The 27257-nt window shown below is 33.0% G+C and overlaps 1 protein-coding gene and 1 long non-coding RNA gene across 5 annotated transcripts in view; both read right to left on the reverse strand.

Annotated features, from left to right (window-relative positions):
* Positions 1-27257, reverse strand: part of LOC109603017 (protein sickie) — a 211460-nt gene that overhangs the window by 48944 nt on the left and 135259 nt on the right. For all 4 annotated transcript variants that reach the window (XM_049964722.1, XM_049964721.1, XM_049964723.1 and 1 more), the window contains 3 exons: positions 20066-21172; positions 17821-18162; positions 179-609 (listed from right to left, as the gene is read on the reverse strand). In XM_049964722.1, coding sequence (XP_049820679.1) covers positions 179-609; positions 17821-18162; positions 20066-21172 — 1880 coding nt within the window. The remainder of the gene's footprint in view (positions 1-178; positions 610-17820; positions 18163-20065; positions 21173-27257) is intronic.
* On the reverse strand, positions 8617-9129 carry LOC126264940 (uncharacterized). Its single transcript, XR_007547519.1, has 2 exons — positions 9060-9129; positions 8617-9002 (listed from the first exon to the last, which is right to left on the reverse strand). It is a non-coding gene; the product is annotated as an uncharacterized LOC126264940 (long non-coding RNA).

Raw genomic sequence — 27257 nt, forward strand, 5'->3', positions numbered from 1 at the left:
CGATAAATAAAACAGGATTATAGGTGGGTCTATAATCATCTAACTAAAGTCGGAAGCCATAAAACGCTTCACACCAGGAGGATCCATAATTAAATATTCAGGATATTCATTCTTAATGGCTTTCCCATACGATATTGAGTAATGGATTCTTCCAAGTGAACAATAAGAGGATATTTACCTTGAACGGGAACCGACCCGTTGGCGGTGCCGTTAACCCCGTTGGCGCTCCTCTTCACGTAGCCGAAACTCTGCGGCACCCCCCTCACACCCTTACTGGACTTGTCCTTGCCGCCGTGCGGACTGGAACGGCGTTCACGTCGCGACGCCGTCGGACTGGCCGGTGCCGGCGCCGGAGGCGCTTGCTGCGGCGGCGGCGGCGGGCTGCCCACCCCCGGCGAGTCGGTGTAACGCTTCCACTGGTGGCCGCCGTGGCCGTGGTGCTTCGACTCCTGGAGCGGGAGGGCGCCGTTGACACTGCGGCTCGACGACTTGGAGGCGGCCCGCGGTGCCGGAGGCGGCGGCGGCGATTCGCGCGATCCGCCCCTCCGTCCGCCGCCGCCCGACGTCTGCTCCGTCAACACGGTGAGGCCGGAGTTGAGACGGGGTGCTCTGCAACCACAAAAACAATGGATTAGCACCAGTTTCCTAGAAGATATCTTGACTATACTTCTGCGAAGCCATAGAATGCACATGAATATGCAATCATCATTAAAATTTAATTCACGTCTGAATTTCTTATTCGAGTCGTCTAGCTCAAAGAATAATTAAAGCGTTATGAGAACTGAAATACATCAAGGAGCACTGACATCTCATTTCGTTTAGTCACAACTGAAGTACCTTGACTTCAGCTGCCACATGCCTTGGCACTAAATTCTTATTAGTTTTTTTTTCCTAGCTTTCTCCACAGTTTAATAATTCATAATCATAAAATATCTAATTAAGTTTGACCCACAGAGGAAATACATAAAATGTTTATTTATTTCCTCTATTCGTTTTAAGTGTTAATATTAATTATTTTTATAACTCATTATGTTAAAAAAAAGTTTCCGTGATAAAGTACATTAAAATAGTTACATAACCCCCCCTTTGCAAAAGGTGGTAAGCATGTTAATGATCTTATTAAACTCGACACCACTTCCGTCCGTTAAAGCCGCAGAGCAGGAAAAAAGGCGACAACTGTTTCCAGATAGACGCAGTCACTGGGACAGTAGGTGTGGTTTACACAAGAAGCGTTGCCAAGAAAGTTTAAATGTCCTTTCATTCGTGTCTAAATGCTTTATCGCACTTGGATCTGTGTTGATGTACCATAAAAGCCTCCAAGTTAAGTCTATACTGTCAAGAGAAGTTTTACAACTAGTAAAGTACTAAGTTGAGATCCTAATTAACTACCCAATACTCCTTGAACCACAAAGGTTTCTCCTCTATTGAATGACAAGGGGTATATTAATATAATTCTTTCGTATCAAGATAGATGTGGTTACTACAATGTTTAACCTAACGTAAATCTCCCTTTGTTATGTAGACAGGCAAAGTGATGCATTATCACACTCCATCACACAGCTCTGACATCCAAAAGTTCAGTTTCTTTACCAACGATTAGATAAAGCACACCCGAGCAAACAAGACGTTGAATTTTTAACAGAAAAAGGGGCAACGTTATTTACAGACGTCAATATCCCGAGATCGAGGCGTCCCAAAAACAAATACGATAAAGTTTTACGTCGAACGAACCAGATTGAATTACATGTGTCATTTGCATTTTACATCGAGGCGACGCTCAATCGAATTACCGACGTTAAATCCACTTAAATGAAACTGAATGTTCAGCAGAATGATAATTTGCAATTGTTTGCGACATCACTGTTTCGATCATGTCTCATTAAGACGACCCTTTGTTTCGTTCGGTTTGAATTGAAACCGTGTTTTGGTGGCATGAATGCACGTTCGTTTAGCTGAAATGTAAAAGACACTCAAATGAATCCCTTTTATGTAATCGGGAGTAGTCCACGTTGTGTTTGCCTTTTTTGAGTGTCTGTTAAGACATCATTTATTAAAATTTATTCATAAACTGAAGAGTTCGCAGAGGTTACTCTAGTCTGAATAAGTTAAAAAGCTTTTAAGGCATAGTTCCCAAATACTTCAGCAGAAGGACAGTTGTGAGGATATTCAAATACGAACGCAATTAACAATTTATGGTGTGAATCAAGAGTGACTCACGTCGACTGTGTTTGTATAAGGAAATGCATGACCTATACGCATTTCATTAACCAAGTATGTAATGAAAAGCGTACGAAGGGGTGAATAGTGGACTATATTTTAAAATTCAATACAAGCACGCACTCGTTTGCTTTAGTTAAGTGTGTTTTGATTTTAAATGAATCATCCCGCAGACACTTGATATTCTGCTTTTAATTGAAAAGGTTAGGGTTTCATTGAAAAAAAGATTGAATACAAAACTTTCCAGGTGGTAGTGCCTGAAGGATAAAGGAGAATGTATATTTAAAAGAAAATCGATTTTGTCTTGCTGTTTTCAAGCAAAAAAAAGTTAACGGTCGATGGGCTGGATGTACCATTTAAAAAGAGCAATCCCTCATTTACCATCAAATGGTTCCTTTGTTTAAAATGAATTTTATGATTTATACAATATTTACGACGATGCAAGATTAAATTACAAAAATTACATTTAGTATGTGTATAGGTATAGGATATATAAGCATAAGATATATATATATATATATATATATATATATATATATATATATACCCTATATGAGATATGGGGTATATAACGACGGTGGAGGATTTAATTATAAAAAAATACACATATGGGGTATATAGACATATACAGAAGATATCCATATATGAGATATAGGGTATATGTGTATACGTAAGGTATACAAGGGTAATATTAAAACATTAATTAAAAGAAAGAACAATATTTACGATGATGGAGGATTTAATTTTAAAAAATACACATACGGGATATATAGACATATACAGAAGATATCCATATATGAGATATATAGGGTATAAGTGTATACATAAGGTATACACGGGTAATATTAAAACAATAATTAAAAGAAAGAATAATATTTAAGACGATGCAGGATTTAATTATAAAAAATACACATATGGGATACATAAACATATACAGAAGATATGCATATATGAGATATAAGGTATATATGTATACATAAGGTATACGAGGGTAATATTAAAACATTAACTGAAAGAAAGAACAATATTTACGACGATGGATGATTTAATTATAAAAAATACACATATGGAATATATAGACATATACAGAAGATATCCATATATGAGATATAGGGTATATGTGTATACATAAGGTATACAAGGGTAATATTGAAACATTAATTAAAAGAACAATATTTACGACGATGGAGGATTTAATTATAAAAAAATACACATATGGGATATATAGACATATACAGAAGATACCCATATATGAGATATATAGGGTATAATTGTATACATAAGGTATACACGGGTAATATTAAAACAATAATTAAAAGAAAGAATAATATTTAAGACGATGCAGGATTTAATTATAAAAAATACACATATGGGATACATATACAGAAGATATGCATATATGAGATATAAGGTATATATGTATACATAAGGTATACGAGGGTAATATTAAAACATTAACTGAAAGAAAGAACAATATTTACGACGATGGATGATTTAATTATAAAAAATACACATATGGAATATATAGACATATACAGAAGATATCCATATATGAGATATAGGGTATATGTGTATACATAAGGTATACAAGGGTAATATTAAAACATTAAGTAAGAGAAAGAACAATATTTACGACGATGGAGAATTTAATTATAAAAAAATACACATATGGGATATATAGACATATATAGAAGATATCCATATATAAGATATAAGGTATATGTGTATACATAAGGTATACAAGGGTAATATTAAAACATTAATTAAAAGAAAGAACAATATTTACGACGATGGAGGATTTAATTATAAAAATACACATATGGAATATATAGACATATACAGAAAATATCCATATATGAGATATAGGGTATATGTATATACATAAGGTGTACAAGGGTAATATTAAAACATTAATTGAAAGAAAGAACAATATTTACGACGATGGAGGATATAATTATATAAAATACACATATGGGATATATAGACATATACAGAAGATATCCATATATGAAATATAGGGTATATATGCATACATAAGGTATACAAGGATAATATTAAAACATTAATTAAAAGAAAGAAAAATATTTACGACGGTGGAGGATTTAATTATAAAAAATACACATATGAGATATATAGACATATACAGAAGATATCCATATATGAGATATAGGGTATATGTGTATACAAGGGTAATATTAAAACATTAATTAAAAGAAAGTACAATATTTACGACGATGGAGGATTCAATTATAAAAAATACACATATGGGATATACAGATATATACAGAAGGTATACATATATGAGATATAGGTTATATGTGTATACATAAGGTATACAAGGGTAATATTAAAACAATAATTAAAAGAAAGAACAATATTTACGACGTCGGAGAATTTAATTACAAAAAAAGTATATTTAGGTAGTACTCACCATATACACATAATAGATATAGAGTATACTAAGATATATAAGGGCAATATTGAACAAAATAATAAGTATTTATATATTTCTTATTCATTCTTGCTTCATTTTTGTAATATGAAAGTATTAAATTACTTATATCAACAGTAAAAACAAAAAGGATTTAGCATAAACGAATTAGCATAGCCAAGATCAAGCTTCAGTTGATGCGTTTCTCGTCGAAAAGTTGCTTGAACCACGAGCAGCAAGGTTTCGCGAGGTGACAAACGACGCTGGCGGCGAGGCAGCCCATGAATAAATTAAAACAATAGATTACAAGCATAAACAAATGAAACGAAACCAAACAAAAGACGTACCGACTACTTCCCGCCTCGTCTCGTCCTGCGGCACCTCGCTATCCTTTATCCCGACTCTCATCACACCATCCGCGTCCCGTACGTCATTCAACAATCATCTATCCGGACACCGTCACCCGTTAAACAACAGTTCGTCAATCGTACGCAATTCAAATGGGCCTGCCGACCGTGTGCATCGATAACAACAATATTTCAGTTAGGCCCAGTGACCATGTCTGTCTAGTGTCTGAACGGCCGTGCAATCGATGCCGGGGCGCATGTTCACTGCGTCAGCCCCCTTCGGCGTGTTGTACCGCCGACGGGGCGAAACAGATGATTCCTCGCGACCCCCACACCCTCCGCCACCCCGTCCGCGGGATGCCATGTGCGTGGCTGCCGAAGGCAGGACCGTGCTTGCTTTGCTAACCCCCCCAGTTGATACAGTTTTGGTCAACTGTTATTGTTTTTTGATTGGCACCAATGTCTTCATCATTAAATTGAAAAATTAGGACAAAAGATAGAAAATATCAAGGTCAGACATTGCTTGGGTGGTACTCGTGGTTGTTCCTTGTCAGATTTTTATTACTTTTTCAGTAAATTCCAATGAGTTATGTTAAAAAAAACTTCCCACAATACTTTGGAGATATATTTGTTTGTTTGTGGCACTCTGACAACTCTATATAGGGAAGTTTCTAGATAAATCATAACACAACAAAAGAAGGGAGCATTAGTTTTAGCCAGGAAGGCAGAAGGACTCTTTATATATTTTATTATAGATGTTAGAGCCAAACATAAAAAGATTTCTTCTCTTCCAATCCTGATATGTGTGCCTACCCATCATTAAAGTTAAAACTCATCCAACTTTAAAGGCACCAAATCAGATAATCCAAGACTCTGACAATTAGCCCAACTCCTCCGAAGCCAATTAGCCCCATCTCACTTAAAACTCCACTAAAACCGCCGTCACATCGCCGACGATTAGCCGGAAAAGCATCAGAACGTGTGGTAAATTGCTCGTGGTGCAATAGTACACGACCGTAGGAGTCTTGGGTTGCACCTCCCGATTCGAGTTAACGAGGAAATCCTAGATGGCCCGGGGACAGGAAGGGGAGGGGAATGTGGAGAAGGCGTCGGTGGCGCGAGGCGAAGGGATCTCGGTTCGCCCTCCTGTTGCTCCTGTCCTGCGTCGCGGGCGTCGCTTTCGACGCCGCCGGTGTCGGATTACAATGGACCGGATTCTCAGAGAATTAACTCGCTTGACGCACGGCAGCGAAAGTGTTTACTGATTTATATTTTTTAAAGTTCATTCAGTTCGTTCTTCTATGTCTCTTGTTGATAAAATAAAATTTCAGTGGTCAAATATCTTAAAAACTTGAAGATTTAACAAAAATGACAGGAACAGCAGTCATTTCAAAATGCACCAAATAGATATATCACTCACAAATGATAGAATAGAAGATATGAAGATAAAATATGGAGATTCCATTCACTTTTCAATCTATTTTGTTTTTAAAATAATATTTCAATGTGTGACATGTGGTCAAATATCTTCAAAACTGGAATATTTATCAAAATTGACAGGAACAGCAGTAATTACAAAATGCACCAAATAGATATATAACTCACAAAAGATAGAATAGAATAGAAGATATGGAGATTCCATTCACTCTTCAATCTATTTTGTTTTTAAAATAACATTTCAATGAGTGTCATGTTGTCAAATATCTTAAAAACTTGAAGGCTTATCAAAATTATCAGGAGCAGCAGTAATTTCAAAATGCACCAAATAGATATATCACTTACAAATGATAGAATAGAAGATATGAAGATAAAATATGGAGATTCCATTCACTTTTCAATCTATTTTGTTTTTAAAATAACATTTCAATGAGTGTCATGTGGTCAAATATCTTCAAAACTTGAAGACTTATCAAAATTGGCAGGAGCAGCAGTAATTTCAAAATGCACCAAATAGATATATCACTTACAAATGATAGAATAGAAGATATGAAGATAAAATATGGAGATTCCATTCACTTTTCAATCTATTTTGTTTTTAAAATAACATTTCAATGAGTGACTTGTGGTCAAATATCTTCAAAACTTGAAGACTTATCAAAATTGGCAGGAACAGCAGTAATTTCAAAATGCACCAAATAGATATATCCCTCACAAAAGATAGAATAGAAGATATGAAGATAAAATATGGAGATTTCATTCACTTTTCAATCTATTTTGTTTTTAAAATAACATTTCAATGAGTGTCATGTGGTCAAATATATTCAAAACTTGAAGACTTATCAAAATTGACAGGAGCAGCAGTAATTTCAAAATGCACCAAATAGATATATCACTTACAAATGATTGAATAGAAGATATGAAGATAAAATATGGAGATTTCATTCACTCTTCAATCAATCTTGTTTTTTAAAAAAAAATTCAATGAATAACATGTGGATAAATTGACCAAATAGCTTCAAAGTTTGGTTTATCAAATTTGGCAGGTGCAGCAATAATCCCAAAATGCACCAAATGGGCATATCACTTACAAATGATAAATATAGCTTTTAATCCAATAATTTTCTACTACATGTGTCAAGTCTTGACAGCATATACAATTTATAATGTATATTATCAGTTGAAAAGTAATTATTGTTTGCAATAATTTAGACAAGTGGATTACTCTCCTGTTTGGCAAATAATCAGTAAAATTGGAAACGAGTTTATTGCCATTTACACAACTTGATGGGATTTTAATCAAGTAAATTAAATTAAAACTGAACTATTGGGATAATTTCGATTATACCAATTGTATTATGGCCAATGGAATTATGTGAAATTCCCCACATGTTTACAATAATCGCGTTGGCCACTTGCCACCCTTAATTCGTCTAACGGTAATCACATTCAAATCGTGTATGTGGCTTTCGATTCAATAATCAGTGATCTGTCGGGGAATGTGTTACAAATTTAGTACTTCCCATAATTTAATGTAACAGAAGGGAACCTTCACTGCAAGAAACTTTCAGTAGCTCAACTTGGGACTAAGAATATTCATTAAAAATCTTTTCACCTTTAAATTATTTATTAGGTTTTTATGAGCACATAAAATTTTACTACGTAGATAAAGTTCAGACCTCTAATAATATAGTAATTAATATATTCATTAAGTTTTTATGATCATTATAATCTTATTCTGGCCCAGATTGATTGGTGGTCATGCTTTTGGAATGCACCAATTTCTCTGAGGAGTACTTCATCCAAATTTTCAATTTCTGTTACTATCTTGAATGGGAACAACCTTTCTTCTTAAGACTCACTACTTAAAATGATGCAGCCTCAAAAGTCTTGGAGGAGCATTTGGCTTTCTGATCATGAGAAGTGTCTTTAAAATTGCTCCAGTTGCTTTGATTGCTCCATTTAGGTAATCTTGGCAACCTTCTTAAGATTCACTTCAAGTCTTGTACCAAATTCTATGAATCTAAGGGGGCTTTTGGCTCTCTGATCATGAGAAATGGTACTTTAACATACCTCCTTTATAACTAACCTTTATGAAAGACAAGATTACTTAAACCGTACCCTTTTAAGTAATTATTGCTGCAACCTCCATTTTTTTAGAAATTGAAGATGGCGTACAAAGTACTTCCAGTTCCGCAGTACCTCCAGCAAAAAGTCACGATCTAGGTGAACTTACCCAGCACAAATGTTAACAGTAACTGGGATCTAGTTTCAAAAAATTAAATTTTATTTTCATAGAAGTGGTACCACAAATTATTAAATGAAAAGGCAATTTAATTTTGAGAACCAGGACCCCCGTTATTATTAATTTTTATGCTGTGTAAGTTACTTAAATCATAATTTTTTGTTGCTGGTCATGATTTGGTTCTTGAAATCCTCAGTTCTTTGATGGGGTATGCTGTGTCTGGACCAATATATCTCATTTGAAGGTGCACACTCATAAATTTCATACATAAAATTGAAGCTGTGGGATACCTTTTGGTTCAGTTCTTTAATATTTCAACATGTCCCTGGGACAGGAAGGCAAACGTTGTGGATTTGTATTAATAATGGAATATGTGTAGTACCTTTAGAGTAAATCTTTGTGCTTGAGTAAGCCAGCTTCTCTCTTCATGGAGTTCACAAATAATACTTTAGCTGCTCTTGAGAGCATCGACTGGCTTCTGAGCTGCTCAGAACTACACTGACCATCTAGCTGAATGAATATTGCTACATTACTTTAGTTTCTATGGTTACCCCATTGTCTTTCCAGCCTCCTAAAATTAAAGTTTAACGTTATAGCCTACTATGAGTAGCCGAAGACAAAAATTGAGGTTTCTATGGGTACTACTTTAGTCCACATCATCCAAGGTAGTTCCATTATTAGCTTTAGAGCCAATACTATGTGTAAACCTGTAAGTTAACGTGGCAGAGAAGTGTGTTGACGGTTGGCCGACGGTTCAGAATGAATCATCCACAAGAGGGGTGGTGACCGACGCTAGGAACGGACGCGCTTCCTCCCACGATCCAGCCCCACCAGCTGCCTCGTTACACAACCGTTTCATTTATCGGCATGCTTTTGCCAGTCTTTTTTTCTTATTCCCACTTGAGTGCTGGACTTAAAATAGCCGGAATTTTTTGGGAAAACTTAAAACTGTCAACAGTTAATCATTTCCTTTATTTCAGGCCCAATTAGTTCTTTGTTCGATAATTAATTGCGCCGTGTCTCCCCAGATATACCGCAGCTAAATGGTGAACAATTCCTCGGGTGTTATTATTAGAGTTACTCGTGTCAGATAAATCACGTTTGTTTGGCCTCCGCCTTTGTGTGCCACATTTTAGTCTTGTCGTACACAAACAACATCCTAGTAGTTATTTATAATGACTCCGGTACTAACATAACTGTACCAACTAGTTTTTTCATTTATATCTAATAAACCCCAAAACAATTACTTTATATAAAGAACACTCACATCTGCAGTAATCGAGTTACCCTCCATCAATCTGTTTCCATCTCGGCATTGTCTACATAATAAGTGGGCGGATGATCAAACGTAACACGTACAACAGACAAAGTGGAAAGTGCGAGTGTTTATTCTCTGGTGGCGGGAGTGTGGGATCCGGTTGTTTGTTCGGTGCATCGGGACCTGAATTTCATTTAGGGGGAAGGGAAGCGCCATTTTCCGATACAATGCGACGTTTAAGATGTCCATTGCATTGCACGCATTATGTAAAAGGGACTTGTTTAGTTAAGGCTGACGAGTTTGGGGGATTTTGGGTCGTTGACGATTTGTTGGCGCAGTTTAAGGGTGATTCAAAGGCAAATTGAGCATGAGCTGGCTCAATTCGATTTTAATTACTACATGAACAAATTATCATCACAATAATTTCCGGGGACCTTCGTTATACAATTGTATATTTACATTTGGTAGTACTAGAGCAGTATAAATAAAAACCTTTTAATATATAAATTTTCATATCATATTCTTAAAAATGGTAAGTAAATTGATTAATTTTGATTATAATTGTCAAATTATTATTTTCACATCTTTTAGAAATCTTCGTTTTCAATGATAATATTTACAAACGGCAGTACTGGAGCAGTACAAGTAAAATAATTTCAATTTTTATAAATTAATGGTTTCTTTGATATCTTTAGAAACAATTAAACATGTTGCCAAGATTGGTTTTTAACCTTTAAGTAATATTTAATATTTTCTCTATAATTTATTGATCAAATTGAAACAAAGTTCATTAAATTCAATTATAATGTTAAATTAATAAATTTTTATCATCACAATCTCCAAAAAATTTCCTTATTCAAAACGAAATACAAAATAAATGGTAGTACCGGAGCAATATAAGTAAATAGACTGGTTAATTTTTTTAACAAAATTCTTATTAATTTTACAACAATTTATTATCCAAATTAAGTTTAAATTGATTAAATTCGATTACAAAAATTAAATGAATAAATTATTATCACCATAATCATTCATTTCTTCATTTCGCTATACAATTTTAATATTTATATATGGTGGTACCGGAACAGAATAATTAAAATCATTCCAATATTTAGAAATGAATGTGTTCTTTCATATTTTCAGAGTCAATTGACTATATTCTTAAGACTGGTTATTATTTTTTTAATAATTATTAATTTCACTACAATTTATTGTACAAAAAGTTTAAATTCGATTATATTCGTTAAATGAATAAATTATTATCACCACAATCTTCAGAAACGTTTGTTGCATAATTATAATATTTAGATATGGTGGTACCGGAGCAGTATAATTATAATCGTTCCAATATTTAGAAATGAATGTGTTTTTTCATATTTTCAGAGACAATTGACTATATTCTTAAGACTGGTTTTTATTTTTAAATAATTCTTATTAATTTCACAACAATTTATTGTCCACATTAAGTTTAAATTGATTAAATTCGATTATAACCGTTAAATGAATAAATTATTATCAACACAATCTTCAGAAACGTTTGTTACACAATTATAATATTTACATATGGTAGTACCGGAGCAGTATAATTATAATCGTTCCAATATTTAGAAATGAATGTGTTCTTTCATATTTTCAGAGACAATTGACTATATTCTTAAGACTGGTTCTTATTTTTAAATAATTCTTATTAATTTCACAACAATTTATTGTCCACATTAAGTTTAAATTGATTAAATTCGATTATAACCGTTGAATGAATAAATTATTATCAACACAATCTTCAGAAACGTTTGTTACACAATTATAATATTTACATATGGTAGTACCGGAGCAGTATAATTATAATCGTTCCAATATTTAGAAATGAATGTGTTCTTTCATATTTTCAGAGACAATTGACTATATTCTTAAGACTGGTTCTTATTTTTAAATAATTCTTATTAATTTCACAACAATTTATTGTCCACATTAAGTTTAAATTGATTAAATTCGATTATAACCGTTGAATGAATAAATTATTATCACCACAATCTTCAGACACATTTGTTACACAATTAAAATATTTACATATGGTAGTACCGGAGCAGTATAATTGTAATCGTTCCAATATTTAGAAATGAATGTGTTTTTTCATATTTTCAGAGACAATTGACTATATTCTTAAGACTGGTTCTTATTTTTAAGTAATTCTTATTAATTTTACAGCAATTTATTGTCCAAATTAAGTTTAAATTGATTACATTCGATTATGACCGTTAAATGAATAAATTATTATCACCACAATCTTCAGACATATTTGTTATACAATTAAAATATTTACATATGGTAGTACCGGAGCAGTATAATTGTAATCGTTCCAATATTTAGAAATGAATGTGTTTTTTCATATTTTCAGAGACAATTGACTATATTCTTAAGACTGGTTCTTATTTTTAAATAATTCTTATTAATTTCACAACAATTTATTGTCCAAATTAAGTTTAAATTGATTAAATTCGATTATAACCGTTAAATGAATAAATTATTATCACCACAATCTTCAGAAACGTTTGTTGCACAATTATAATATTTACATATGGTGGTACCGGAGCAGTATAATTATAATCGTTCCAATATTTAAAAATGAATGAATTCTTTCATATTTTCAGAGACATTTGACTATATTCTTAAGACTGGTTCTTATTTTTAAAAAATTCTTGTTAATTTCACAACAATTTATTGCCAAAATTAAGTTTAAATTGATTAAATTCGATTATAATCATTAAATGAATAAATTATTACCACCACAATCTTCAGAAACGTTTGTTACACAATTATAATATTTACATATAGTAGTACCGGAGCAGTATAATTATAATCGTTCCAATATTTTGAAATGAATGTGTTCTTTCATATTTTCAGAGACAATTGACTATATTCTTAAGACTGGTTCTTATTTTTAAATAATTCTTATTAATTTCACAACAATTTATTGTCCAAATTAAGTTTAAATTGATTAAGTTCGATTATAATGGTCAAATGAATAAATTATTATCACCACAATCTTCAGAAACGTTTGTTACACAATTATATTATCTACATTTGGTAGTACCGGAGCATTATAATTATAATCGTTCCAATATTTAGAAATGAATGTGTTTTTTCATATTTTCAGAGACAATTGACTATATTCTTAAGACTGGTTCTTATTTTTTAAATAATTCTTATTAATTTCACAACAATTTATTGTCCAAATTATGGTTAAATTGAGTAAATTCGATTATAGCCGTTAAATGAATAAATTATTATCACCACAATCTTCAGAAACGTTTGTTACACAATTATATTATCTACATATGGTAGTACCGGAGCATTATAATTATAATCGTTCCAATATTTAGAAATGAATGTGTTTTTTCATATTTTCAGAGACAATTGATTATATTCTTAAGACTGGTTCTTATTTTTTAAATAATTCTTATTAATTTCACAACAATTTATTGTCCAAATTAAGTTTAAATTGATTAAATTCGATTATAACCGTTAAATGAATAAATTATTATCACCACAATCTTCAAAAACATTTGTTACTCAATTAAAATATTTACATATGGTAGTACCGGAGCAGTATAATTATAATCGTTCCAATATTTAGAAATGAATGCGTTCTTTCATATTTTCAGAGACAATTGACTATATTCTTAAGACTGGTTCTTATTTTTAAATAATTCTTATTAATTTCACAACAATTTATTGTCCAAATTAAGTTTAAATTGATTAAATTCGATTATAACCGTTAAATGAATAAATTATTATCACCACAATCTTCAAAAACATTTGTTACTCAATTAAAATATTTACATATGGCAGTACCGGAGCAGTATAATTATAATCGTGCCAATATTTAGAAATGAATGCGTTCTTTCATATTTTCAGAGACAATTGACTATATTCTTAAGACTGGTTCTTATTTTTAAATAATTCTTATTAATTTCACAACAATTTATTGTCCAAATTAATTTTAAATTGATTAAATTCGATTACAATCAACAAATGAATAAATTATTATCACCACAATCTCAGGAAACGTTCGTATAATATTTATATATGGTAGTACCGGAGCAATATTTGTAAAATTGTTTCAATATTTAGAAAGGTGTTATATTCTCAGTAACAATTAACCATGTTCTAAACCTTTAGGTAATTCCTATTCATTTCTCTACAATTTATTAATCATATTGTACTTTTATAAAATATCAAATTGTAGAAATTAGCATACTTTCACTTAATAAAGGCTACACACATAAACAACTCATCGAATGCAGTTTCAAAATGAAAGGTACTAATTAGTAAATGTTAAACTTAATTTATTAAATAAGTAAATCAAACCGTTATAAATACTTTAGATTTATTAAAACCATGTGTACCACCAAAGAAGGAGCATTTTTATTCCGCCCTGTCAACCGTGAAGTCGCATGCCTACCAACTATAAATTAAACTGCACGATTTCCTCGTCTGATTGATGTCAACCCTAAAGAGCACTCAGCCGAGTTTTAAGGCTCATAATTTTGGTTTTATCGAATTAATAAATATAATATTCATCGCGTAAACCTCATAGGAAATCATGAGGTCTCAATATTCCCCAACGATTTGAAATTCACCCCCGCAGTTTTTGTACTGCCGTCAGTGCACTTGATTTAGGGCTCATGTGTGTGCAATGATTCCGCAGAAAGTGCGGCCATTAATAATCGTTACGGTGCCAAATATGGGCATGGTTACTTCCACCTTGCCAATTGGATTAATAGCAAAATCACCGAAACATCTAAATTTATTCGCAGCAAAGTCCATTCATACATTTTCCAAACCATTCAACCCGACGCAAACCAAAATAAAAAAGTCTTCAGCACCGCAGACATGCACGGACTGTTTTCGTTCGAATGTCGCGTTATAAATAAATAGTTGCCGGTGTTCATTCGGGCATGTATTTATTAAACACCGCCATAAATCTCGCTCTTGGCCGTTCCAGCTTGTGCGTGACAACGCGGGTCCTTTTATCTTTGGAGGATTTGCGAAAAACGTCAGTCATAAGGAGGACGCGTCATTAATCTAACGGGAACACCCGGAGGTGATTTACTCGAATTCGGGAACGATGTTTGAAACGCCGTTATAGGAGGGAGATCTCATTTATAACAATAAACCTATTGCAGGGATTCTGTACGTCATCCTGGTTAGACACTCTGTTACATTTTCATACTGTGTTCATGGTACACTTTGGTGGGAGGTTTTTAACCATTAACATTTATTGTTTGCCTTTGTGTGCACGTTAATAAATTGATCTCATGAGCACAGACAAATTATTCAGAGGAGTGTGTCATAAATTTATGTATCAGGGTGATAAAGCACCATCTAAGTCTAAAGGAGGAAAGTAAAGGAGTGAATATCTAGTCACTTCCTTCTAAAGACGACCAAAAAAGGAAGGAAGAGTTCATTTAAAGGTGCACAAATCACTCCTGAATCTTTTATAATGTTGCTGCTTCACACCAAGAGACAAAACTTCAAGTAAAGCTCCAGTGAGTATTGACTATGAATTACTTCCATCATATTCATATTAATATTTATTGTTTGCTGTTGTGTGCACGTTAATAAATTGATCTCATGAGCACAGATAAATTATTCAGAGGAGTGTGTCATAAATTTATGTATCAGGGTGATAAAGCACCATCTAAGTCTAAAGGAGGAAAGTAAAGGAGTGAATATTTAGTCACTTCCTTCCAAAGATGACCAAAAAAGGAAGGAAGAGTTCATTTAAAGGTGCACAAATCACTCCTGAATCTTTTATAATGTTGCTGCTTCACACCAAGAGACAAAACTTCAAGCAAAGCTCCAGTGAGTACTGATTATGCTTTACATCCATCATATTCATATTAATATTTATTGTTTGCTGTTGTGTGCACGTTAATAAATTGATCTCATGAGCACAGACAAATTATTCAGAGGAGTGTGTCATAAATTTATGTATCAGGGTGATAAAGCACCATCTAAGTCTAAAGGAGGAAAGTAAAGGAGTGAATATTTAGTCACTTCCTTCCAAAGATGACCAAAAAAGGAAGGAAGAGTTCATTTAAAGGTGCACAAATCACTCCTGAATCTTTTATAATGTTGCTGCTTCACACCAAGAGACAAAACTTCAAGCAAAGCTCCAGTGAGTACTGATTATGCTTTACATCCATCATATTCATATTAATATTTATTGTTTGCTGTTGTGTGCACGTTAATAAATTGATCTCATGAGCATAGACAAATTATTCAGAGGAGTGTGTCATAAATTTATGTATCAGGGTGATAAAGCACCATCTAAGTATAAAGGAGGAAAGTAAAGGAGTGAATATCTAGTCACTTCCTTCTAAAGACGACCAAAAAAGGAAGGAAGAGTTCATTTAAAGGTGCACAAATCACTCCTGAATCTTTTATAATGTTGTTGCTTCCCACCAAGAGACAAAACTTCAAGTAAAGCTCCAGTGAGTATTGACTATGAATTACTTCCATCATATTCATATTAATATTTATTGTTTGCTGTTGTGTGCACGTTAATAAATTGATCTCATGAGCACAGATAAATTATTCAGAGGAGTGTGTCATAAATTTATGTATCAGGGTGATAAAGCACCATCTAAGTCTAAAGGAGGAAAGTAAAGGAGTGAATATCTAGTCACTTTCTTCCAAGGATGACCAAAAAGGAAGGAAGTGTTCATTTAAAGGTGCACAAATAATTCCTGAATCTTTTATAATGTTGTTGCTTCCCACCAAGAGACAAAACTTCAAGTAAAGCTCCAGTGAGTATTGACTATGAATTACTTCCATCATATTCATATTAATATTTATTGTTTGCTGTTGTGTGCACGTTAATAAATTGATCTCATGAGCACAGACAAATTATTCAGAGGAGTGTGTCATAAATTTATGTATCAGGGTGATAAAGCACCATCTAAGTCTAAAGGAGGAAAGTAAAGGAGTGAATATTTAGTCACTTCCTTCCAAAGATGACCAAAAAAGGAAGGAAGAGTTCATTTAAAGGTGCACAAATCACTCCTGAATCTTTTATAATGTTGCTGCTTCACACCAAGAGACAAAACTTCAAGCAAAGCTCCAGTGAGTACTGATTATGCTTTACATCCATCATATTCATATTAATATTTATTGTTTGCTGTTGTGTGCACGTTAATAAATTGATCTCATGAGCATAGACAAATTATTCAGAGGAGTGTGTCATAAATTTATGTATCAGGGTGATAAAGCACCATCTAAGTATAAAGGAGGAAAGTAAAGGAGTGAATATCTAGTCACTTCCTTCTAAAGACGACCAAAAAAGGAAGGAAGAGTTCATTTAAAGGTGCACAAATCACTCCTGAATCTTTTATAATGTTGCTGCTTCCCACCAAGAGACAAAACTTCAAGTAAAGCTCCAGTGAGTATTGACTATGAATTACTTCCATCATATTCATATTAATATTTATTGTTTGCTGTTGTGTGCACGTTAATAAATTGATCTCATGAGCACAGACAAATTATTCAGAGGAGTGTGTCATAAATTTATGTATCAGGGTGATAAAGCACCATCTAAGTCTAAAGGAGGAAAGTAAAGGAGTGAATATCTAATCACTTCCTTTCAAAGATGGCCAAAAAAGGAAGGAAGAGTTCATTTAAAGGTGCACAAATCACTCCTGAATCTTTTATAATGTTGCTGCTTCCCACCAAGAGACAAAACTTGTTCAAGTAAAGCTCCAGTGAGTATTGATTATGCATTACATCCATCATATTCCGGGGTTAACTAATGCCTACTGCATTTACTCCACAGCCACTTAATTACAGTACATTCCCCCCTCTTAACACAACTAAAATCACTCACCCATTAGGGATGTGAGCCGGCATGGTTTGCAGCCTCCTGGCGTACAAAACTGAGCCACCTTCCGACATGTACCCATCGCAAATGTCCAGACCGTTGGTCGTCCGCAGGACCTCACCGTCGGACAAATAGCCATTAGCCAGGGAGATTTCGCAGTAATCCGACCCGACGTCCGGCTGCACCCTTTGATAGTGTCGCGGTCTAGATGGCAGGGTTAGAGTGCTGCAGTAGCCCCTCAGGAGGGGACGCATCGGTTCGATGCTAATCGGCGCGTTGTCGTCCTCGGCCTGGGGACCCTCCTGGATGTTGTTTAGCACCTTACGCGTTGCGTCTATGTGGTCGAATCTGGAAGCAACTTGGTTAGATGAGTCTAAGATGATTAAATTTAATTATAATTGTTAAAATAATAAATTATTATCTCCACAATCTCCAAAAACTTTCATTATTTAACGATAATATTTAGAAATGGTAGTACTGGAGCAGTATAAGTATAAGATAATATTTAGAAATGGTAGTACTAGAGCAGGGTAAGTAAAATAGTTCCAATATTTATAAATTAATGTGTTCTTTCATATCTTCAGTAACAATTAACTATGTTCTCAAGACTGGTTCTTAACCTTTAAGTAATTTTTATTCATTTTGTCTCTAATTTATTGTTCAAATTGAGTCTGAGTTGATTAAATCAATTATAATTCTTATATTAGTAAATTATAATCACCACAATCTCCAAAATATTTCATTATTTAACGATAATATTTGTAAATGGTAGTACTAGATCAGTATAAGTAAAATAGTTCCAATATTTATAAATTAATGTGTTCTTTCATATCTTCAGTAACAATTAACTATGTTCTCAAGACTGGTTCTTAACCTTTAAGTAATTTTTATTCATTTCTCTATAATTTATTGTTCAAATTAAGTCTGAGTTTATTAAATACAATTATAATTGTTATATTAATAAATTATCATCATAATTTTAAAAATCTTTCATTATTTAACGATAGTATTTAAAAATGGTAGTACTGGTGCAGTATAAGTATAAGATAATATTTAGAAATGGTAATACTTAAGCAGGGTAAGTAAAATAGTTCCAATATTTATAAATTAATGTGTTCTTTCATATCTTCAGTAACAATTAACTATGTTCTCAAGACTGGTTCTTAACCTTTAAGTAATTTTTATTCATTTTGTCTCTAATTTATTGTTCAAATTGAGTCTGAGTTGATTAAATTAATTATAATTGTTATATTAATAAATTACTATCATAACAATCTTCAAAATCTTTCATTTTTTAACAATAGTATTTAGAAATGGTAGTACTGGAGCAGTATAAGTATAAGATAATATTTAGAAATGGTAGTACTAGACCAGTATAAGTAAAATAGCTCCAATATTTATAAATTAACGTGTTTTTTCATATCTTCAGTAACAATTAACTATGTTCTCAAGACTGGTTCTTAACCTTTAAGTAATTTTTATTCATTTTGTCTCTAATTTATTGTTCAAATTGAGTCTGAGTTAATTAAATCAATTATAATTGTTATATTAATAAATTATTATCATAACAATCTTCAAAATCTTTCATTATTTAACAATAGTATTTAGAAATGGTAGTACTGGAGCAGTATAAGTATAAGATAATAATTAGAAATGGTAGTACTAGAGCAGTATAAGTAAAATAGTTTCAATATTTATAAAATAATGAGTTCTTTCATATCTTCAGTAACAACTAACGATGTTCTCAAGACTGGTTCTTAACCTTAAAGTAATTTTTATTCATTTCTCTATAATTTATTGTTCAAATTGAGTCTGAGTTTATTAAATACAATTATAATTGTTATATTAATAAATTATTATCATTAATTTTTCCAAAATCTTTCATTATTCTACGATAATATATATAAATGGTAGTACTGGATGGAAGGATAATATATATGTATGGTAGTACTGGAGCATAAGTAAAATTTTTCCAATATTTAAAAATGAATGTTTTTCATACTTTCAGAAACAATTAACCATATTCTTAAGACAGGTTATTATTTTTTAAATGATTTTTATTAATTTTATTGCCTAAATTAAGTTTAAATTGATTAAATTAGATTATACTTGTTAAATGAATAAATTATTATGACTACAGTCTTCAGAAATGTTCCTTATACAAGTATAATATTTATTCATATATGGTAGTACCAGAGCAATATCTAAAAAATTGTAAACTAGGTTAGTTGGTTACAAAGGGGTAACGTACCGTTTGGGTGATATGTTTTTGTTGTCGTCACTCGGGGACAGCTTCTCGTGCTCCTGCTTCTCCGGAGTGTCAGGCTTCTCCTTCACCGGGTCCGAGGTGATGGGTTGAGGAGGTGGTGGAGTCTGCTCCGCATCTGATATGTATTGCAAGGGCTCCTTGCGATTGGGGATGATGTTGTGGTGTTCGGAGCCACTTTCACTCGAAGGCTTGTAAATGACGCTGCTCTCGCTGGAGTTGCTGTGGTGTCCCGTGGAGGCGCTGTGGCTGCTCTCGGACAGCTGGTTCTCCTTGTCATTTTTCATCGGCGACACTAAGGCAACGGCTGGCTTGTGTGATATGTTGTTCTGGGAGCTCTCCCGGGAGAGCCCGGACGGCGGCGACTTGATCGCCGCAACGCACTTGTCCTCGCTACGCGCCACCTTGCTGGTACCCTTGATGGCCGCGGTCGGTTTCGGAATACCCGTGCCAGGTGCATGTTGCACGTTGTGCGTGGGTATGTTGCTCGGTGGGTGGTGATTTTTAACACCCACCTCCGACGGCTTACCAGAAGACACGCGTACCTTGGGCTCGGCCAGCTTGGTTGCCGGAAGGTTGGCCACTTTGTGAGCGTGCTTCTCCACGTCGGACGCCGTTTTCGACGGCTTGGCCTGCCCGTTGGCGATCTCCTTCTTGCCGCTGCTCGGGCTGTTCTTCGACGGTGTGGCCTTCTTCGGTCTGGCTTGCTGGAGCCTGGAGGTGTTGCGTACCGGCTTTAGGTCCACCGAGGGCTCGATGCTGGCGCTGCTGTCGCTGCGTTCGCTTCGAGCTGACGACACACCACTGCTTGAGCTGGTGCGTTTACCGTTGGTGGAGCTCACCGGCTTTTCGTTGCTTTTAAAGAGCTTCAGCTTGTCCAACATCGAATTCTTTTGTTGCCCGTTAGTTTGGTACGGGCTTGATATTTGAGTACCAGCAGGTGATCCTCTTGGTATCATGGACATGGCGGGGCTGCCAGCCCTGCTGGAGCTGGCCACTGGCCTTACTTTATCCGGAGGACATCTCCTAGCTGGTATTGCTGATCCTGGCAATGGTATTGCACTTCCTCCCTTGTGAGGAATTGCTGAAGACCTAAAACAACAAATCAACATTAAATATTTATAAACCAGACTGAAAGTCATTGTTGTCCTCAGATGCTCCCAACTTTGGTTTGTTTATTTTATACTGAAGCACAAAAACATTGAACACAACCAACACAATTATTTATAAAACTAATCGTTTATTTATGTGTTGCCCAAATCAAACAACTGTATGACCCTTAAGTGGTTTCAGCGGTTAATCACGATTGAGGTTAATTTTAAACGTGCTGTAATTAAACTCTCTGCCTTTTTCCCTCTGTTTAGCTTACTGAAGTGGTCTGGACCAGCAGTGACATTTAATGTACGTTAATTTAATTGAATTTTAGAGAGAGGTAATTCATTTGCATGGAGATGATGCTGATAAATTATAAGGCAAATATAGATGAGCTCATAAACACAGTTACGACCATCTACATTTAATCTAAACAACAATATTTACGTTATGGAATTATTTAGGTTGTTGATTTTATTCAAAAAGGCAAACGGTGTTAATTTGATTGCTCCTTAAAAAAAATGTAAGTCATTAACACTGTGACTTGTTTACTCTATCTGGAGTTTCAACATAATTAAATAATCCTTTTACATTCTCCAGTCTGAAGATGCCAAGATGTTAATGCTGTTGTTGTGACAGTTGTAATTATAAATGTAAAAAAACTACATGTATGTTATAGTACGGAGCATGCTGTTTGCTTTATTAACCGAAATATCGGTTAAGAAGATACAGTTATATGGTAGTACTGGTTTATAATTTATCGATGAACATGCACATGCAAATAGTGAACCTCACTCAAGGTTAAAGATTTCTTGGATGATAACCAGCTGTATTATTGGCATATTTATAAATAATCTTTATCAGTTATTGAAAGTAAGCCAAACAATGAATCATGTTTAACATGTCACAAGCATATTGAGTTAATTAAACTAACTAGCCTGAGTTTATCTTCTTACATTGACATACTTGTGTATTATATTATTACTAAAATACACCTCCAAGAAGTACTTATAACTTTATAATTTGAATTTTATTATATTACAGTTGTCCTTGAAGATAAGCTGGAGACAAAATTGTAATTTTATTCATGTCTTTGTTATAAAATAAGTCACATGTATACCTCAGGGATAAATCTCAGGTTATAAAAATAGATTATTCATTGCACAACTCGAAGTGATTCGCCCTCAACCCCCCAAATCCTTTAATAGCTTACATATTTTAAAGATAATAAAGCTGGGGTAAAATCGCCTAAGGGAAGTTATAAGTATAATTTTTATTCGGGTAGTTTATCTGAGTTTCTATCTTCCAATCTTATAGGATTGAGTTCTTATATGCTTCTATTGATAGAAGGACTAAATTAAATAGATTTTTGTCTTAATATTAGTATTTTTGTGTATACTTTAAGGCAGATGCCACAGACAATTTTGTTATCAACTATGTTGCTTCACCAGAAGTCAATTATCAGAGTTTCTATCTTCCAAATTTATAAGATTGAGTTATTAAATGTTTCTATTGATAAGAGGACTAAATTAAATAAGATTTTTGTATTAATATTCCATCTACAAGTATTTTTTGTGTATACTTTCAGGCAGATGCCACAGACAATTTTGTTATCAACTCTGTTGCTTCACCAGAAGTCAATTATCAGAGTTTCTATCTTCCAAATTTATAAGATTGAGTTATTAGATGTTTCTATTGATAAGAGGACTAAATTAAATAAGATTTTTGTATTAATATTCCATCTAAAAGTATTTTTTGTGTATACTTTCAGGCAGATGCCACAGACAATTTTGTTATCAACTCTGATGCTTCACCTGAAGTCAATTGTCAGAGTTTCTATCTTCCAAATTTATAAGATTGAGTTATTAGATGTTTCTATTGATAAGAGGACTAAATTAAATAAGATTTTTGTATTAATATTCCATCTACAAGTATTTTTTGTGTATACTTTCAGGCAGATGCCACAGACAATTTTGTTATCAACTCTGATGCCTCACCAAAAGTCAATTATCAGAGTTTCTATCTTCCAAATTTATAAGATTGAGTTATTATATGTTTCTATTGATAAGAGAACTAAATTAAATAAGATTTTTGTATTAATATTCCATCTAAAAGTATTTTTTGTGTATACTTTCAGGCAGATGCCACAGACAATTTTGTTATCAACTCTGATGCTTCACCTGAAGTCAATTGTCAGAGTTTCTATCTTCCAAATTTATAAGATTGAGTTATTAGATGTTTCTATTGATAAGAGGACTAAATTAAATAAGATTTTTGTATTAATATTCCATCTACAAGTATTTTTTGTGTATACTTTCAGGCAGATGCCACAGACAATTTTGTTATCAACTCTGTTGCTTCACCAGAAGTCAATTATCAGAGTTTCTATCTTCCAAATTTATAAGATTGAGTTATTAGATGTTTCTATTGATAAGAGGACTAAATTAAATAAGATTTTTGTATTAATATTCCATCTAAAAGTATTTTTTGTGTATACTTTCAGACAGATGCCACAGACAATTTTATTATCAACTCTGATGCTTCACCTGAAGTCAATTGTCAGAGTTTCTATCTTCCAAATTTATAAGATTGAGTTATTAGATGTTTCTATTGATAAGAGAACTAAATTAAATAAGATTTTTGTATTAATATTCCATCTAAAAGTATTTTTTTGTATACTTTCAGGCAGATGCCACAGACAATTTTGTTATCAACTCTGTTGCTTCACCAGAAGTCAATTATCAGAGTTTCTATCTTCCAATCTTATAAGATTGAGTTGTTAGATGTTTCTATTGATAGAAGGACCAAATTAAATAAGATTTTTGTATTAATATTCCATCTAAAAGTATTTTTTGTGTATACTTTCAGGCAGATGCCACAGACAATTTTGTTATCAACTCTGTTGCTTCACCAGAAGTCAATTATCAGAGTTTCTATCTTCCAATCTTATAAGATTGAGTTGTTAGATGTTTCTATTGATAGAAGGACCAAATTAAATAAGATTTTTGTATTAATATTCCATCTAAAAGTATTTTTTGTGTATACTTTCAGGCAGATGCCACAGACAATTTTGTTATCAACTCTGTTGCTTCACCAGAAGTCAATTATCAGAGTTTCTATCTTCCAATCTTATAAGATTGAGTTGTTAGATGTTTCTATTGATAGAAGGACCAAATTAAATAAGATTTTTGTATTAATATTCCATCTAAAAGTATTTTTGTGTATACTTTCAAGCAGATGTTACAGACAATTTTGTTAATAAGTCAAATTATGTTAATTAGCTAATTGGAAACCATCAAAAATTTTAAATTAACATTAAAGTCACAAAAATAAACTACATTAAGTATAAATTATTACATATATCTTATAAATCCAATTAATACAACAAAAAAATGGTGGTAGTTACATTTGAGTGGTGTTAAGGACCATAAATTTAATTAATTTGCTCATAAATATTATAATTAGTGTCTAACGAAGCATTACAATTGAAATACAAATGCATAGTATTGGTGAAATCCTTTTAAAACATTTCCCAGCGACACTGAAACTTGTGATATACCTCCTAACTTCCGGCGAAGTTGGCAAACTTCTCGACTTCCTCGTGCCCGAGTTGGCGTTCCCCATTTTGCTCCCAAAAAAAAACTAACCCAACGTGTCAACAAACAACCACTACACGATCACATCGTCGAACCAAAAAACTAAAAAGAAAAACAAACAACCCGCACCGCAACAAACTTTCGATACATATCACAGCGAGACGATCGCGTCGCGGTGCACCGAGAACCGACACGCGTCCGTGCACGTCGCCCAGCCACCCTAACAATGAGAAAACTGCATCTGCCACTCTGACATTGGGCCTTCGGTTCCCTGCCTCCGGTTCGGGGCTCCCCTAAATCTATATTAGCATCAGAATGGATATCGCACCGGCGGTGAGAGGCGACGTAGACCCGGCTTGCACACATGCGACGTGCGGCGGCCGTACTACGCGTACTTCTGGAAGTGTGGAAGTGTGGAAGTGTGTCCGAGCGAGCTTTTGGCCGACGGAAGAGATGGCTAGGTGGACAGGTGCGAGTGATGTCTTCGGAGAAATGAATTTGTACGGTATTAAAGGGGGAATATTGATTTACAAGAATCTTCCTGGAGTTAGTCATCAATCCATTATACCATTATAGATAATTTAACCTCATTTAAAAATGAAACAACGACCAAATAGAATTTTTAAAGAAAGACAGTCCACAATAGGATATTCTAGACTAATTCTATTGTAAACAATTTAACACTTGGAGGGGTTAAACAAATGGATCAAACTTCGAAGGTCACACATCAATCATTGTTCTTCTTTTCCTTTCATTTCTTTTTTTAATAACTGCTTAAAAGGATTTCCGAAAAATATATTTGTTCAGTATTTCCAGACAATATTGGTTTACCTCAATTTTTCTGGAAGTCAGTTATTAATCAAATTCAGAATGGTCAAGAATTGAACCATTATAGATAATTTATCTCTATATAAAAAATGAAACAAATGCACCAAACAACAAAAATTACTTATGAATTATTGTTCTTCTTCTAAATGTATCCTTTGAAACATTAATTTAAATAGTATTACCACTTTTTTGACATAAATCAGTCAATAATCAACAATAGGCTATTCTAGATTAAATCTTTTGTGAACAATTTAACTCTTAGAGGGGTTAAACAAATGGATCAATCTTCAAAGGTTACACATCAATCACTGTTCTTCTTTTCCATTCATTTCTTTTTTTATTAACTTCTTAAAAGGATCTCCGAAGAATATATTAATTCAGTATTTCCAGACAATATTGATTTACCTCAATTTTTCTGGAAGTCAGTTATTAATCAAATACAGAATGTTCAAGAATTGAATCATTATAGATAATTTATCTCTATATAAAAATGAAACAAATGCACCAAACAACAAAAATTACTTATGAATTATTGTTCTTCTTCTAAATGTATCCTTTGAAACATTAATTTAAATAGTATTACCAATTTTGACATAAATCAGTCAATAATCAACAATAGGCTATTCTAGATTAAATCTTTTGTGAACAATTTAACTCTTAGAGGGGTTAAACAAATGGATCAATCTTCAAAGGTTACACATCAATCACTGTTCTTCTTTTCCATTCATTTCTTTTTTTATTAACTTCTTAAAAGGATCTCCGAAGAATATATTGGTTCAGTATTTCCAGACAATATTGATTTACCTCAATTTTTCTGGAAGTCAGTTATTAATCAAATACAGAATGTTCAAGAATTGAACCATTATAGATAATTTATCTCTATATAAAAATTAAACAAATGCACCAAACAACAAAAATTACTTATGAATTATTGTTCTTCTTCTAAATGTATCCTTTGAAACATTAATTTAAATAGTATTACCACTTTTTTGACATAAATCAGTCAATAGTCAACAATAGGCTATTCTAGATTAAATCTTTTATGAACAATTTAACTCTTAGAGGGGTTAAACAAATGGATCAAACTTCAAAGGTTATACATCTATCACTGTTCTTCTTTTCCATTCATTTCTTTTTTTATTAACTTCTTAAAAGGATCTCTGAAGAATAAATTGGTTCAGTATTTCCAGACAATATTGATTTACCTCAATTTTTCTGGAAGTCAGTTATTAATCAAATACAGAATGTTCAAGAATTGAACCATTATAGATAATTTATCTCTATATAAAAATTAAACAAATGCACCAAACAACAAAAATTACTTATGAATTATTGTTCTTCTTCTAAATGTATCCTTTGAAACATTAATTTAAATAGTATTACCACTTTTTTGACATAAATCAGTCAATAATCAACAATAGGCTATTCTAGATTAAATCTTTTGTGAACAATTTAACTCTTAGAGGGGTTAAACAAATGGATCAATCTTCAAAGGTTACACATCAATCACTGTTCTTCTTTTCCATTCATTTCTTTTTTTATTAACTTCTTAAAAGGATCTCCGAAGAATATATTGGTTCAGTATTTCCAGACAATATTGATTTACCTCAATTTTTCTGGAAGTCAGTTATTAATCAAATACAGAATGTTCAAGAATTGAA

Source organism: Aethina tumida, chromosome 3 (genome assembly GCF_024364675.1).
Source record: "Aethina tumida isolate Nest 87 chromosome 3, icAetTumi1.1, whole genome shotgun sequence".
NCBI lineage: Eukaryota > Metazoa > Arthropoda > Insecta > Coleoptera > Nitidulidae > Aethina > Aethina tumida.